The sequence below is a fragment of the Trachymyrmex cornetzi genome, unplaced genomic scaffold (genome assembly GCF_001594075.2).
Source record: "Trachymyrmex cornetzi isolate Tcor2-1 unplaced genomic scaffold, Tcor1.1 scaffold1583, whole genome shotgun sequence".
Classification (NCBI taxonomy): domain Eukaryota; kingdom Metazoa; phylum Arthropoda; class Insecta; order Hymenoptera; family Formicidae; genus Trachymyrmex; species Trachymyrmex cornetzi.
In genome coordinates this window covers 104,978-122,909 of record NW_017296183.1, presented here as the reverse complement: position 1 = coordinate 122,909, position 17,932 = coordinate 104,978, and the positions used below count along the sequence as shown (strand labels likewise).

General features: G+C 36.4%; 1 protein-coding gene across 1 annotated transcript; it reads left to right on the top strand.

Moving 5' to 3' along the window:
* Window positions 1–422: 422 nt before the first annotated feature.
* On the top strand, window positions 423–14,907 carry LOC108758527 (uncharacterized). Its single transcript, XM_018503535.1, has 10 exons — window positions 423–512; window positions 4,878–5,126; window positions 6,094–6,358; window positions 6,690–7,146; window positions 7,659–7,923; window positions 8,562–8,937; window positions 10,396–10,673; window positions 11,160–11,405; window positions 11,650–11,800; window positions 14,348–14,907. Exons 1-10 carry the CDS (start codon window positions 423–425, stop codon window positions 14,632–14,634), a joined length of 2,664 nt encoding a protein of 887 aa, XP_018359037.1. The 3' UTR covers window positions 14,635–14,907.
* Window positions 14,908–17,932: the final 3,025 nt, after the last annotated feature.

Here is a 17,932-nt window from a genome sequence, read left to right as displayed (position 1 = left end):
ATACTTAAGTCTACTTAATACTCAAGTCTAGAATTGTTAAGAGGGTACCAGTAAAAAGTTTGGAAATAATTGTCAAACTTGGAGCCAATTGTAATAAGTTTCTTAGAGAGAGGTGTTTGTAATTTTAGTGTTTTATTTTTATGAAAATATATTATAGTGTGTTAAAAGAATAGAGGGAGTGTAGTAAAAAAAGATATCTTTGTAAGTTTATTTTGTGAGAATGGAATCCCTTTCGTCGAAAGTGAGGTTCTTCAGGACCAAGGTAAAGTTGACGAGAGAGCAAATAAATTTCCCAGCACAATAGAAAGCTACCGAGGAGGCTACGAGAATGATTTCAATGGCTCGTTCAATTAGGATCTTTTCATCGGGGATTAAAATCTGCGAGCTTCCTTTCGCTGACGGTTTTGATTTGTTGTTGCAGAATGGAGGAGTCGTCGCGGAATCTGTTGCAACATAAGCACCGGGCCGAACAGCTGAAGCAGGAGAAAACGGCGCTTACACTGTCCTACGAAGTACGTAAGACTTATTTGATCCTCACAGATTGTTAAGTAATTCGCTACATTTTAAATCTTATCTAAATATTTTTTAAATATTTTCTTCATATAAACAAAAATATTATAAATCCGACACTTATGGTGCACATATTTATCAATTTATAATTATACCTTTACTAGATGCTTATTAGCATAAAAGATTATTAAATTGCTTGAGTGTAACTATAAATTATTAGATATATGCGCTATTAGTACTTAATAAATAAAATGATATTATTATGGTTCTGCTCATGATGGCATTTTAAGACCGCAAAAAGATTTCGGCGCACGATGTGCATAATCAGATACATAAGTACATAAATTCACACAAGAAATATTTAAGTATTAAGATCTTACTTTTACTGAATATATGAATTTTTATTTAATTAGATTTATTCTCATTGATTTAAAAATTTATATCATATAATTTATATAATTATGTTTTTTAAAAATTCTTAAAGAATGACCGTAATGATAGAAATAGAAGAATGCTTTGTAATGTTATTTCAGTATCGGAATTCTAAATAGAAGATTAAATGTAATAGCCCAGGAAAATTGGATTTTTTGCCTGTCAAACCCAGCATTTACTATAGAAAAGTATATGGATACTGGGTCTATCCTATATGTCTATGGTTGAAACGGAATAGGAGGTATTCACGACAAATTTATCTCCAAGATTTGTCCCCATCTTTGTCAATCAAATATACCATATCATAATGCTGCACGAGACGACAACACGCGAACGAGATAATCGATATTGATACGCGATCAGACGACAATCGAACACTTATTGTTGGGGAATCGCGCGTTGTGAGTTATATGGTTTGCATGGAAGCCGCAGCGCGATGACAGTCCCGTAAAAGGTTTCCCCTTATCCAATAATACCGGTCTCCTTCACGGCGACATGCCCTTATTGTATTTCACCACGCGAGCACTCTCCGCCCGGATTGTCCCAGGCATTGTTACAAACCCGAATTTTGCTCGGTTCCCATTATTAAACGTCAAGTAGCGTGCCAGGTTCACAGCAGTTTTGTCTCGTTTCGCGCACATCGTATCGGCCGGGTCGACTCTGTTCAAGCGATTTAATTCCGCGATTTCAGCCTTTGCGAAGATTTACGATTCTTCTTTTTCCTTTTACGAAGGTTTATCTTATTATTGCATTTTTCTTTCTCTGAGGAAATAGTTAAATATGGCACGGCAGAAAATCTCAAAAGTTAAATTTAAAAAGTGCATTGTAACTAAAATTCGTTGTATTATATTTAATCAGACCTCTACTGATTATATTGAAATTTTGAAGATTTTATCTTTAAATTCTTTAAAAAATTTATGCAGTAAGATAGGATGGGGTTATTTCGTCAATTTCAACTTTAAAGTGATACGAAAATTTGCAAAAATGTATCTCACATGCCTAGTTACATTTCGAACATAATAACACTAAACATAGTGTAACTTTTTAAGTATAAACAAAAAATTAACACACATTAGTGAAAAATATAAATAACTGATTTAAAATGTACGTACATGTATCAAAATCAGTTGGGATTATTCCGCCCGTTAAGGAGGATCTTCAAAAAAATGAAAAGTACAAGAAAATAATTCATAGTTAATAGAAATATTATAATTTTTACACCACCCTCCCGAAACTCTACTGAATAGTCAATATAATTTTTATTATGAAATTACATCTATATACATATGTTAAAATGGTTTTCTTGAGGTCGAAGTAGTGAAGAAGCACATATCGGAAAAACAACTTATCGCGATTCATTTTCAATCGATTGGAAAATCTCTTTGGCGTCGAGAAATCTAACCTGTGAGGATTGAATCACTTTCAGCGATGTCTAAACTACAAAAGACATATGACTTCATCGTCGAAACTCGCCAGCGTTGGAGCCAGCACCCTCTAGTAGCGAGCGGCAGGAATTAAGTTTAACACCTAATAATACCTATGTGTCGCAAATTCAATTTTGTACATTTCGGTTCGTTATTTGAGCCATCCTCAGCAATGATTGTACACGGTTTGATTATCGATAGTGTACCAAAATCTCCAAGCCATGTAAATAACAGTTATGTATTAATTTAAGGAGTCTATAAATTTTATATTTTTCTTTACTTGAATTTGTTTATGAAATATCGATGTTTTCAATTCCTTCTTTATATTTTTTCTATATATCATCGCCATAACATATAATATCGCGTTAACTCCCGTAGGTTCACCAAACTTTACGGTTAATACAGCAATCGACGCGCTGCTATTATTCTATCCAAAAGAATAACGTCGATAAACTCGCTTTCGCGCGCTCGCTTCTCGTTTCCGCAATTCGCGCGACTCTCGTAAAGCTCTCGCGGACGATGATTTCTGGCATAAAACGCGTCCTATGCCGGAAGACGGGAGTCCAGATAATAAAGGGAGGGAACAGTAAACGCGGACGTTTACTGCCGATCCTTACGGTGCACGCGGTATCTTGTTCACGGACGGTTTGCCCCTAAAAGAGTCGTATCGTACGGGGAGTGTCTTCTTTCCTCCTTCTTCCTTTTCCCCGTAGTAAGGATAGCAGCGGAGAGAAGGAGGGTGAGAAAGAGAGGCTATATCGCCTGTCCCCTACGACATAACGTTTAATATCGATCGTCACTCGATCCCCAGGTTCGATGTCGACTGTCGACCCGCCACCGTCTGTCAATGACAAGCCGCGCAATCTCTATGGAAGGCACAGTGTATATGTTATTCACGAATGTACTTTTATCGCTGCACGCAAGTCGGTGACGACCTGCAAAGAAAAAAAGATTCTGTCGAATCGAATCACGTGACAAGTCAAGATCTATAGTAGAGAGACGTTCTCGAAGAAATTAGGAAACTAATTCCTGACTAGAGAGAAAAATTGAAAATATATATGGAACTCTATATTGTCGAGAAATAACGCGTGTCTACGAGAATTCGCGCAGAAGGCGGACGGTCTGCATTTTTACTCTCCCTCAGGCCAAAGCATGACAGAAAATCGTTGGTTTCCTCGCTCGATGCGATGCGGGGGTGTATAACAGGCGAGGGCCGACTGTTATAAATCAGACACACGCACCCTCTATTAGCACCCCTGTCCCCAACAGGATTCTCCGCGGCACTAATTCAACGTTAAACGCCTTTCTGCTAATAACGACCAGTTATTATTGCTGTGCCCGACCGCGAGTCGCGAGAGAAGCTCGTCGGCAACGCCGTGTCGCCGGTAAACAATGCATCCGATCGCTCGTAGAAACGTTTCTCGTTAAACTTCACCTTTCCGCCGTTTAAAAGACCGTGTCTTGATTCAAGGCAAACAGCAATAAGAAAAGCGAACCGGTCACGAACCTCACCACCACGTAATTGCTTCCGTTTAAGAATGAAAGTAAAGAGACCCCTGCAGTGACGGGTTTAAGTTTTTAAAAACCTTGGTTACAAACTGAGACTCCCCATCCGATAGTACTGAAAACTAGATTCGACGTTTTCCAATTTTAGAAAGAGCGATAGTGCAGGCATGTTGACATAAAAATATTTAAAAGCTTTAAAAAAATGTTCTAGTGTACGTTTAGCAAAATGACCATATCTGGAGTGTGTGTAACTGTCAGTTAGCTGATTAACTAAGGCCCAGTTTCACAACTGACGGTTAACTCTTAACCGAATTTCAACTTATTCATTATCTCTTTTCAATTCTAGAATTGGAAAAAGATGACAAATAAGTTGAACCTCGGTTAAGAGTTAACCGTGAGTTGTGAAACTGGGTCTAAGTGCGAGCTGAATCAGAATATCATTAAAACGACAGTTACTAAAAAGAAAGGATAACAAAATCTTATGGAGACTTATCTATTGCGCACCATAATATAAATGCACAATAATATAAATTAAATAACATTCTTGAGGCTTCCACGGGTGCTTTCTGTATAAAGGTTATGCGTTTCGCGGGTTTCCTCCGTGTTCAGATCCATTTTTGAGATGCCAACGTATCAGGCTGCCCCTCGCCCTGATGAAATAGACTGCAAAGTTCACGAAACGTTGGCATCTCAAGAATGGATCTGGACACGGAGGAACCCGCGAAACGCATAACCTTTATAAATTAAATTAATTAAAATTAACAAAACAGATAAAATCAAGTTAAATTTCTTGTAAAAACATAATGTTCGCAGTGTCAAAAGCAGAGTCAACTTATGTAAAAGAACATTAAGAACTTTTCGACTCAGTTTAGTCCACTCTATCTACAGAAGAGCGCTTGGCAAAAAATTTCGTGACACCCTGTTTTGAGCTAACAAAATACCCCAGAACTTTTCCTTCAACCCAATAAAATATGCCAGAAATAATTTTCACACGTCTGTTTGTAGGCGCGCGTGCACCAGTATCAGGCGCAGATATCAAAGCTGCAACTAGAGAACGAGTCGATGCGTGGTCAACTACGCGGCCTGGAGGCAGCATGCGCCGGTGAAGTGCACGCCGCGCTGGTAGCACGTTTGGCAACCCTCGAAACGGAGCACGCAGCCTTAGCGCGAGACGCTGACGCCCAGCGTCGACAATATGAGCGGTGCCTGGACGACGTCGCCAACCAGGTGGTCCGCGCTCTCCTATCGCAAAAGGTTCATCGCTATGCTCTCGTTACCACCCTTTCCTTTTCTCTACCTCTCTTTTCGTCCTCTTCGAATGGTCCATGTCCGTTGCGACGATGTGCGCTGTGTGAATGCTATTATGTATATAAAATGCTGAAGAATTTGTGTATAAACTTCGAGATTATTATTTGGAAAATTTCACAAGAGAAGCTTCTTCAAGTGTAGCTTTGGAGAGATTTTTTTTTTTTGAGAAACGATGTTGAAAACGTACGATCAAAAGATACAATAGTGTCCCGTGCCAAGTATATCTTGTATACGAAAGATATTCTTACACATTTTGTTTAATTTTGTACGAACTTTATTTCAATAAAATTTTATCTCTTTTTTTACTACGATTTATTTAGATTACTCAAATTATTACATATGTAGATGTATATAATGTTTGAAGGCGGAGATTTTCAGCACTGTATAATAATCAGGATTTTTCACACCAGAAAAATAATAATGCCTAATTTGAACATATTAATCTTTTCAAAACTTATATATAAAAAATAAGTAGAATGTATGATAACATTTAATATTTTCACTAATACATTATTTATTCTTCTTAAGTTTACACTGAAAGAAAAGATTAACTGAATATATAGCATAACATTTTTAATTGCAGCAAAAATTGGCTGCTGCAACTAATTAAAAATGCTATACCATATTTTACCATTTAATTTGCTGCAGCAGTCAATCTTTTCTTTCAATATACAATAAAAAAAAATAATTTAATAGATTGTACAAATGGTATGCAATTCATATAAGTCTCGAAAAAATTTAGCTATTATTTTTCTAGGATTATTAATATCTAATATCAATTTTTAAGTTTTACTTAGAATTATTTTTTGAAAGAATTAAATTTGCCGCTAGCAAGCTTCTTTCCACTCGCTAATGCGCTTTTTTAACGACACATATTGAGTAAGAATACTGATGGCCATCGAATTGTTCTCAGGGTCTTAGGGAGGAAATAGGTGCATTGCAGAGACGTATACGAGAGCTTGAGGCTCAAAATCGAGCATTGTCAGGACTCTTGGCGCAGGCTGCCAGTCCTGGAAGCCCTACCGAACTTATCCAAGGAATTCTCGAGGGTGGTCCAGCCGCCCTGGTCGCCGCTTTGGGTCTGGACCCTTCCTGGGTACCCCTCTCAAGACCACGTTCCCTCAATTTGCAAATACCCGTGATGGCAACCACTAAGTGCCGACGTAGTAGACCTCTTGGTACTAATTATCTTTTATCACAATTAACACATTTGCTATAGAATCAAACATAATTACACCGAAAAAAGTATCTAATTACATTAATTGGAATTCTGATTGAAAATAGACAAATCAAAATTTTCTGATTCATTCATTTTTAACCAAAAGTTTTTCTCGGTGTAGAAATCTCGAAAAATTTTTTCCGTTCTTAAGATATTTTTATTCTATTATTTACTTGTCACTCTCTCCCTTTGAAGCTGTCTAACAGCAACATGTGATATAGTATAAAATGATAAGACAAAACTATAATGCGTCTACTCTTCTCGGAATTGTTTGACTAAATCGTTTGCAGCGCAAAAACCGTCGGAAGAGGAAGGCAGCGAAAGCCCAGAAAGTGGTAATCGCGACGAGGGCTACTCGACCATGTCGAGTGATGTTCAAGGTGAGGGTACGCGTCAGGAGCCATCTGTGCGCGGCCTCGAAGATCTGAAGGAGGCCACCGACGAGACCGAAGCTGACGTGTCGCCGGATGCTCGTCTCGTCGCCCTCGACACCGGCGATCCGGACGTCCTCTTTCTACCTCTGAATCTCACCGTGGGCATCAATCCGCGCCACAGCTATCCGCCGACTAAAGATCTGTTACCCTATCAGCACGTGATGCGTAGCTTCTCCGACAGTCATCTTTGTCTCAAGCTCACCACTACCGCCAATTTTACACCGTACAAACTGCCTAGCCCCATGGGCTCATCTTCTCTCTTGCTGGTGGAGGAGGAAGGCTGGGACGCCGAATATGTGCAACAATGGCTTAGGTTTGTTTGCTATATCTATTTCTAAGGGTGTATAATCGCCGGATTATGAAAACTTGATTAAGAAAACGTAAAAGCGGAATATGTGTGTATAACACTAGAGAGAATCTTTAATGTATCTTCCTGTTCAATTAAAGTTAGCTTCTTTTATGAGGTTTATTAAAAAAAAACGTTAATAAACTATTGTTACTTCCACAGATCATAAATCAATTAAAATATTATCGAGTTTTATAATATTAAAAGATTAGATTATATGTTAATATAAAAGTTAGATTCCGTATATTAACAAATATTGAAATTTATATTCGAAAAAACATTTTAAATATATTACACATGCAAATTATAATGAAGCTTTATGTATTTGTTCAATTTGCATTACGGTTTTACAATTAAACATTTTATGAAACCGATACAACGGAAGAACAAAACCATATTTTCTCTAAAGCCGGATAGTAGATTATCGATATAACTGAAACATGAAAATATGCCAGAATTGATCAGGGCACGGGTTTCAGGCTCGATGATAGTAGAAGCACGCAACAACATCGAGATTTGCTCGAATTGGAGTACGACAGAGCGGAGCTGGAGGATTGGAGTTTCTCCCTATCCACGGAAGACCTCGTACAAAATGAATCCGCAATGTGGAAGGAGCAACCAGCTACAAATACACCTGCCCTGCCAGCAATCAAGGAACATAATCTTCTGGAATTGGAGGAGGACGCGAACGAGTGTCTGTGGAACGGTGCGAGCTATCTTGCCGATAGGACCGGAGGGGAGCTGGTATGTCTGTCGAGTGTTACACAATATCGATCGACGTCTACAACGTTCATTTAGTTATTCTAATAAAAATATCGTTACGGAGAGTCGAATCTATTGCAGCCTGATTAATTCGAATGCGGGCGTATATGTATCTATATTTATTTAACTTAAGTATAATTTTTTATTTTGAATAAATATTTATTTGTTATAGGTAAATATTTCGTTATCACTATTCAAACAGATATTTAATCAAATTCAGTAAATTTTTAGGAAGATTGAAAAATGCAGTAAATTTTTTTCAGTGTACGAAACAAAAATGGTTTAACTACTTCCTAAATCTCGTCGAGTGAAATCTCACTCGAAAAGACTGAAATCTCTTGAAAAAAGAGTGAAAATACGGTCACTCTTGTTCAAGATAGATAGTAGATTTTCACTCTTTTTAAAGTGAGATTTATTCTTTTGGAATGAGATTCACTCTGAAGGAGTGAAATGTCAATCCCTTTTTTGGAGTAAGGTTCCATCTATCCTGATATTGTACTCCAAAAAAGGATTGAGGTTTCACTCCTTTTGCTTTGGAGTAAATCTTATTTCAAAAGAGTAAAAAGTGTGCAAATCTGCCTAATCGATATATGTAATGCAAATTATCTTTTATTTCTTAGGTTGCGCTTTTAATGGACGCGAGGACAAACGGACCCTGGCCATATGCCTCAAGTCCCGGTGCGTCCTGGAGTAGCGAGGAGGGTGCCCTGGAGAACTCGAGTAAGCGTTCATCGGCGGCACTCTCTGGCTGCAGCGACGATCCTGACACTCCGTCAATCGGCACGGACTTCACCAGGGATTTTTACCGGCTAGTAAAGTTCGAGAGTACCAAGAGCTTGGCAAGCACGTCCTCCAGAAGTGGTAGACCACCACCGGACAGGGAACAAGCACTTCAGAGCGTCCTGTCTTTCATCGCCGAACAACAGATGTACCTCGCAGAGTTACCGAATAATCCCAACCAAATGGAATCGCAGAACGTGTCTCACTCGACCGAAGGTGATACTCAATTGTATTCGTTAATTAAACACAAAACGTTTTATACTGTCTATTTTTCAGTCAAGTTATTGTTATTATAATCATAAAATGCAGGGAAAAAAATAAAAAATCAATTAACTAAAAGAAATTGATACTTATTCAGATTAAGGGCACCTCGCCGATGACCTTGACATATGTTGTCAAGGTCATGGCCCTGAGTGACCTCCGACAGGTTTTAGGTGGCAGTCGTCCTTCGTTAAAAAGTTATTAACAAAAAAAGTTCACAATAATTATATATAAATGACGGCCAAAGACGAGTGAATAATAAGATGTTAAAATGTAATAAACCGGAATCACAAATGTAATCAACAAATAAAAATTCTGTAGTCATCTTTAATAAATTAGTTCTCATGTTCTTAATCCTTACGTATCTTTTATATGTTGTACAGCATACAAACAATTGTTAACATCATTCTGTATTACGACAACATCTATTAATATATGTATATAAAACTTGAGAATGATAATTATTATAATAAAAATTCAAAAATAACATAGACAGTATGCATAGTGAAAGCGAACTTACAATAATTGTTAAGATTTATGTTACTGGTCTCAACAGTAGTCTTATACGAAATGGCGAGCAATTTAGACCGATGTCTTCTGACATCTGACAATAAGAAAATAAGAGAACAACAAAAGAATAGAAAGGAGATACAACAATCAATAATCTTTATAATCGTTATTATTGATTCTGTCAAAAAAAGTTCATATATAACACGAGAATTCCCTGCTTTAAAATATGTTTGCTATTCGTGCACTGTAGGGGGATGATCAGAGTCGAGGGTGAAAGTCGTGCGCCCCTTTGCAGGGAGAAGAGGGATGAGAGTCGCTTCCGGTGAAAGTCGTACACCTCTTCGCGGGCGGAGAGGAGGGTGAGAGTCGAAGGTGAAAGTCGTGCGCCCCTTCGCAGGGGGAAGGGAGGTGAGAGTCGAAGGTGGAAGATATTATTCACCCCCCTCCCTCCTGCAAAGGGGTGCACGACTTTCAGCCGAAGCGACTCTCACCCACCCTTCCATCTGCAAAGGGGCGCACGACTCTCACCTTCGACTCCCCCCCCTCCCCCCACAGTACATGAATAGCAAATATATTTTAAAGCAGGGAATACTCGTGTTATATAGTTGTATTGTGTATGCCATTAAACCTTCTAAATATTTCTGAGTATTTCTGAAAAATGTGGTAGAAATTAAACGTTATTTTTAAAACTTTTTTTGTTAATAACTTTTTAACGAAGGTTGACCGCCACCTAAAACCTGTCGGAGGTTACTCAGGGCAACATATGTCAAGGTCAAGGTCATCGGCAGGGTGTCCCTTAATCTGAATAATTAGCAAGAAATTTTTTAAATATAGTAATGAAAGAATGGAATTAAAATGATAGAAAAGATATTAAAAATGTTTTTTAAATCTCACCGCTTATAGAATTGGTCCCAAACAAAAATGATTCTACGGGAGAGACAAAGATAGCGGAGCTAGAAAGCTCGTCCGTTCAAGAGCGTAGTATCGGAAACACGAATGAAATGAGCAGCAACGATGAGCTGCTCGATCAGATACAGGTACCATCGTTGGCACTCGAGGAGAGGATTGTAAGCGCTGTGTCGTGTAATGGCGGTATCGCATATACAACGGTAGCTCCATCGGAATTGGGAGCTGTTCCCGAGGAGGACGAAGAGGCAACTTCCTCTACACCTAGTACAGTTGTAAGTTTGCTTTCAAATACTACTTAAATTTGCACGAAAGAAAAGAAAAGCGATTACACCTATTCAATTTCTCTTTTTCTTCCTGAAGAAATAATTTTTATTTTTAGGAAATAATTTCTTTATTTCAAGAAATTTTATTGAGAGGTATTATTTGTTTCGCTTAACATTGATTATCAATATAATAATATAAATACAGAGAAATAGGCTCGTGTAAATGCTACGCAATAAATTAAAATGTCAAGATTTTTATTATAAACGAGCAAGACTTTGTAAGTTGAAACGTTTGAGGTTTTTTAGCGTCATACGTATGTAATTAAAATTTGAATTTTATTAATTAACTATTATTGCTCGTTATTAATATATATATATATATATATATATATATATAATAATATATATCTAATAATGTTAATATTAAAAAATAACAGTTATTAATAACATTAATTAATGTATTAACGCTATAAAAAAAGAAATTAATTTTATTAGGTTAGCCCGGCACGAGCAACGCTTCTCGTGGAGGGCAGAAATCGAACATTGAGCTTCCATGAACGCGCCACATCCAAGGACGTTATAGATGAATTGAACCGCATGATTCGGAAGGGTGAAGATACTACCGCTGTTAACATCATTAACAACGAATCGCAGGTACCGCTTGAGAAATTGGATCTTGCTTGCTGCTGTCCGACAGGATGGGTTCACGTTGAACGTGATATTGACTTCACCGACCCCAAGGTGAGCTTCCAATAAGACTAAACTATAGAAATTTTAAGTAACTTAGATAAATGATAGAATATAATGCTCACAGATAAAGTGCTTAACGATTTCATTGCGGATATAAGAATTAATCGCTAGAATAATTGTTTGCTTGAATATAATTTTTCGCAAATATAAGATGTCATATAAATCACTTTACTTCATTATGCTTTTATTTCTACGTGAAAATGAATGCAATATTGATCGCTATACTTTCACTTAGGCCAGAGCAAATCTCTTAGACGTGATGTTAGCAAGCAGCGAAAGTTCTTCGGCGACATCGAGTAGCGGTTCGGCGGGTAGCGACTCGGGAGATGAACCATCTGATTACCGCCACTTGCATAGATTACATCGGTACCGACGGCAAAAGAAAGGTATTCGTCTTCGGGTATCTACTCCGTAGACATTTTTGCCATGCCGTTTTCGCGCATCACCACTGACCATCTTTGCGCAAAATGCATAATTTAAATGCGATCCTTACGATCTCTATCATTCTTAGCGCCTAACCCTTAGCTATCACTTTCTGTTTCATCAATAAATGTTTAATATTCTCATTACGCTTTTTGTTTAAAATTGTGAAATTTTTACTAATCGACTAATATGAAAACATGCAAAAAGCTTGAAGCTAAAGCATTTGATTAACAATAATCCAATATTTTGAATATTTATATATTGTAGAACATCTGAATTGTCATTTTATACATGATTTATTTTAGTGGATAAGATGCTGGTTTCTGATTATACATATACAAGTTTTATACCAAAACTCAATTTTTGTTTTAATAACAAATTTAAGTATAATTTAAGTATAAGATAGAAAATACTTTATTAAATTAATTCTTTTATTAAATCAATTTTTTGTAAAATCGTGTTTAGATTATTATAAGAAAAGGCCACAAAGTATTAAATAATAATTCAGATATTCTAACGCTAATTTACGTCGCTCAACATTGAAGGAAAAAAGCTTAAGAAACGCTTTAGAAAGTTTTATAGGTGGTGTGCGAATAGCGCTTGCTCTTGTAAGCTTAAGACGGCAACATCTTTCTCGTCACACATTTAAAATCGGCGTTACACTTGTACACGTCATATCATATTATATCTCGATCGAGCGACTGATTTGTCTACTCTCAATTACTTTAGACCCTCGCAATTAACACAGTACAATTATAGTACAATCGGCGTCACTATTCGCGCTTGCTCAGTAGCCTTTTCGCTGTACATAGCCTTTTCCATATTTTCTGTTCAGATGGTAGCGCCTACGCGGTGTGCTTTGATTGTCACAAGAAAAGCTACGTAGTTCGGCTTAGTGACGATCAGTTTCTATAAGCGACATGACCAATTGGGAGGAATGCATTGCCGCGCCGGGGAACCTATTTCGTCTTAAACTGAACCACGTGTTACGCCCAACGGACTGATCATTGGTTTATACTAACAGAATTATTAACTGGTAATGAACGTTCCTGGCGTAGCGCCTTTACGCAATTCCATCTCTCCGTCTCGTTCACATATATTTGCGTGGACTACTTGGCACACATTGCCGTCCGAAAGTCTTGGGACAAAATACAGAAAGGTACATTAAATATAAATGAATATCGATTGTATATATAACCAAAACGTATGTGCATGTATATAATCAAACAGGAAGATTACATTCAAACTTAGTGCAATTTCTTAAATGCATTATATCTAATTTTATATAGTTTTATATAGATAATCAAACATACAACTGTGTCTACAAAAGCGCAATTCAAAACATCCAAAGACTTTTGGACAAGAGTGCAAATTAATGCGCAAATTTAACGTTATCTAATATCTTGTTAAAATTAAAAGATGAGTGAGCAGTCGTGCAATATATGAGACTGCAAATATGAACGTTATGTATATTACTGAAATTAAAGCTTCTCAAGTGGAATTGCGTCAGGGTATAAATTAAAAATAGTTACTTTCTTTCTCATTGTACTGCGAGCAAATTGATAATCTCTGAATCTTATTGGCACGTGCAAGACCGTTTCAGCATCTTCATCTTCCTTTTCGACGTCTTTATTTCATTTTACGCCTGTCTACATTGAATCATTAATCTCGCTACATTATTGATCATTTTTAATTTCACGTAAAATTGTAATCAATTCGAATGAATTTCTTTTTCCTGCTTTGTAGAAGTAACATCTTCTAATATCTTATATATGTATATTATATAATGTATATAATTCTGATTAATTTATCATTATTCTCAAGTGAATCATAATCATACAAAGTACGTCGGATAAATGACATGTAACGTATTTCAAAAACAAATTCAAAAACAAATTAATAATGTAAATGTGTCAGAATTCTTATTATTTTCTATTTATTATTTCTCAATAGTAATACGTATACATATCTTTAGATTACTGTTAATTTATCGAAAAATTTGATTATCTCACTTGTATAATAGTCTGCTGTAATATAAAATTTATAGAATTAAGATCAGAAGTTTCCAGAATAAGTAGAAAAACTTATGAAAACGAATTATAACAAATAAAATTGTCCCACACAATTTGTCCGACGTACATTATACATCATCCACTCGGTCGTGCACCCGCCAAATACTTAAATTCCACAAAAAGAAATAAAAAGAAAGGTATAACCGGTGCGGTGGAGCGACAGTGGAAAACGGAGAGACGATATGGACGGATAGAGGAGACGTGAGAAAGGAAAGGGAAAGAGAAAGAAAGAACGAAAGAGGAATAGAGGGAGAGAGGGTGAGAGAAGGAGACGTGAATACGGTGAAAGAGAGTGCTAAGCCGAGCTACTCTGTGTCTGCTAGAACCGGTATAGAGAGAAGAGAGAGAGAAAGAGAAAGAGCGCAAAATCGAGTCGATCGAGTGAAGTCTGAGAGCAGCATCTGTTGACCCGCTGCTGTGTGCCCTTGGTTTCTTCAGCGTCGGCGGCCCAGGCGCACCGCGTCCTCCGGCTGCCGTCCACCTGGGGCTCGTCCCGGCCGTCAATCATCGGCCGCGGCGATGACTTCTTCGTACGCTACGGGGACAAGGAGCGCGAGGCAGTGGCCTCGTTCGATTTCCTCGATGAATTCGTCGCGGCGGTGACAACGTCGGCAGCGATAGGGCCTTCCTCGTCGCTCGGTTCGGACAGCAGTCCTCTCGACTTGGACAATAATGCACCATCTGCTGTTCTTAACAGCGACATCATGAAGCTCTCACCATTCTAGGATCAACAGCGACGACGGATTGATTTTATAAAACGCGTAGAATTTTTTGTCTGAACGCGAGCTCTTCTCAACTGATGAAACGCAGACTTTATTCTACAGTATAAATCGGGAATAACTTTTCTTCAATCCCAACTTTGTTTTAATCCCTTTCTAAGGAATTGTTTTTAATATATTATATTTTTTAATGTAGAGAAATTGAGTATCAGTTGCATCCTGATAAAGTGAACAGTAAAGTTTATGAAACATTGGTATTCTAATAAGACACATATGAACACGGAGACACGTGAAAGCTTCTGTAATGTAGAAATTTTTAATTGATAGAATCATAATTTTAAATCATTTTTTTCATAGTAAACGATAAAAATGAATTATTTCTTAATTGTGAATCATTAAATGTATTTTATTTTATTTACTGTACTTGTATACTGAACTTAGCGAACATTGTTGGCAATTGAAGAATTAAAGAGCTCCTTAATATATTAGTCTTAATCTGTAATTATTTATCTTTCAAAAATTATAATAATCAGGTTTTACTTTTTTTATATGCCGACTCTGTAACGTACACGTATAACATAATTTCTTCTAACATGTGTTTTGTGTATGTAAAGTTTGCAGCATGCATCTTCTGGGAAGAGTCTCGCAAATTCACTAAACACGACTTCATTATTAAATATTCTTTCCAATTATGCCAATTATAGTGAATCAAAACGACGAACTTGGACGTCTGATACTATCCGTATTTATATAATAAAAAACAAATAACTATTTGCAATCAACATTATGCTAATGGACGCGTTTTGTCAAAGATCGATTATTTTGTAATCATGCAAGACAGGTGGAATCAGAATTCTGATTCCATCATGATGTAAGACATTAGGCCAATCGCTCTCCATCTCCTTATGATGAACGATAAGAGAACAATTTGTACATTACCCTGCAATCCTCGACATCGCATTTCAAGTTTTAGAATCTTACAGTCCTGACGTTTTATTATTAATTGTAAGTAATTGTGAAACTTGAAATGTTGCGCGTTGAAGATAGATTTATAGTCTGAGACAAAGCTTGTTTTGTCTCTTTTTCTCTGCGAGCTTCCTCTTATTTCAGATATAAATACTGTGGTATAGTCGGAGGTAAATGAAAATGGAAGCTGATTGACTAGGGTGGATTAGCTCGAACTAGATACAAGCTGTGCTCATATTTGATCCCAGCTCTTATTCTCGACTAGAGGCAATCTGTGTCAAGTTAAATAGAATAGCCCGATATCTTTTTCAGCATAAAACTACATAAACTTTGTGTTACATTCGCATTGTAACTCAATGCGCTAAACGAAAAGGATCTACTAATGTGCGGATAAATATTAATCAAAGAATTAGAGATAAGGATATGTAAACTGTAGTAACACTACATGTGACACTAAAGTAGTGTGTATGATGGGCACGAATCGTCACGATTGGAAGGCTCTCGTACCGAAATGAACGCACTGGAGACATAAACGTAGGTACAACTCATCATGTAGCCTTTTTAAGAATATTTCGGATATTGTATATTGCGATTATAAGAAACGAGATCTCTGATAGCTTGAAAATTCAATTATAATATTCTTTTGCAAGTATCATTGTAAGTACCATATTTGTTTAAAAATATACGAATTTTAGTATTATGAACAGTCGAATTTTATGTAATGTTAAAACATTTAATTTATGTTTATTAATTTCATATATATTTGTTAAATTAATTGCGCCCTACTTTCTGCACCGTGCTCCCATTAATCTGTTCTTTAATTTTGCTTTTTTTTAATATACATTTATGTATTCTAATTGAAAAAAGGTTTAAATTAAGTAAACAATCGCGTTATAATTACATTTAATTTCTGAAAACTTAATGTAAGTTTAATTTATATTTAGAACTTCTAGAATCAAGAATTGCAAAATTATGAATTCCATTAAATAATTGATCTCTATCAAAGATCTTGCGTTTGATTGAGAGAAGTCAGAAAAGTATTATTTCCATCGAAAACGCATTTTAGAAAACATTCGACCTAAAGTATCATTGAATCATTGTAATGACTTCGAAACATCATGGCACGATCACCTTCCAAAGTGAGCTCAGAGAGAATAGATTAAGAGATATTCGTCGATTTTCTATGAATCGTTAAATATTTTATACTCCATCCCTTCCCACTTTCCAATCCCATCATTAATCGTCAATGAACGCCAAGAGTCGTGAATATCGTTAATTGACAATTCGGTCCACGATGAACTATCGGTGATGAACTATTTTCTGCTGTCCTTAGAGATAAGAATGTAAAACGAGCCTGTACATTTCACTTCCGAACTTTGTAACATAGTAGATTGTGAAGAAAAGAGAGAGTAAGAGCGAGAGTTTTTCCTGCGTAAAAAAATGATGATTACTTTGTTACGTGAATAAAGATAAAAGAAGTCACTTCGACGTAATTTTTACGAAATTTGTCGCTCCGAAATGAGCGAATTTTTTAGTAACGCGTTTGGTCGGATTATAGGCGTAATATCATTAGCGTACGTAAACATAGTAATGAGTCGATAGGGATTGAGACATTTTACATGTAGCTGTATACCTGCATGACGAAGTTCAATATTCGAGGTGGAGAGGCTGCACGGATATTAAAGGTTGCCCTGCATTTGCTCGCGTTGCTGCTGTTCTAGTCAAGCAAGTGAGATCACGATTTTTTTTTTTTAGAATCTTGAATCTGGTCACGTTTATCAACTCTATACTACATTACCAAGTATGACTATGAGTATGATCAATGTGATGTTACAAATGCTTTAAAGCGTTTTTTGATTAGTCAATTTGTAAAATTCTTTCTTCTGCTTGGTCCATCAAACGCTTCAAAGAGTTTGTAGCGAGACTTTGACCACAGCCTATATGAATAACGAGTATGTTATTCATATAACAGGCATTGATTAATGCTAGAAAAATAGTTTTAACAATTTGGAAAATTGTATTAAACTATGAAGATTCGAATAATCTAGCGAATTTTTTAAATATAACGTATGATCTTCTCTCACAACATTCTGCGAACATTTGAGAATAATTTGAATTATGATCTTTGTAATATGTTAATGATATTTTATTTCGTTACGATTTTATTTAAGTCGAAACGGAGAATGTGAAACGACTAAATTTTATACTATAATATATAAATATATCCTTGTTATTATTTATTAATTAATATGATTTAAAAATTAATATCTAATAAGTGATGAGAGAAAATATCATTAATAGTTAGGTAGAAAGAAATTTGCTAGTTTACATCGGCATA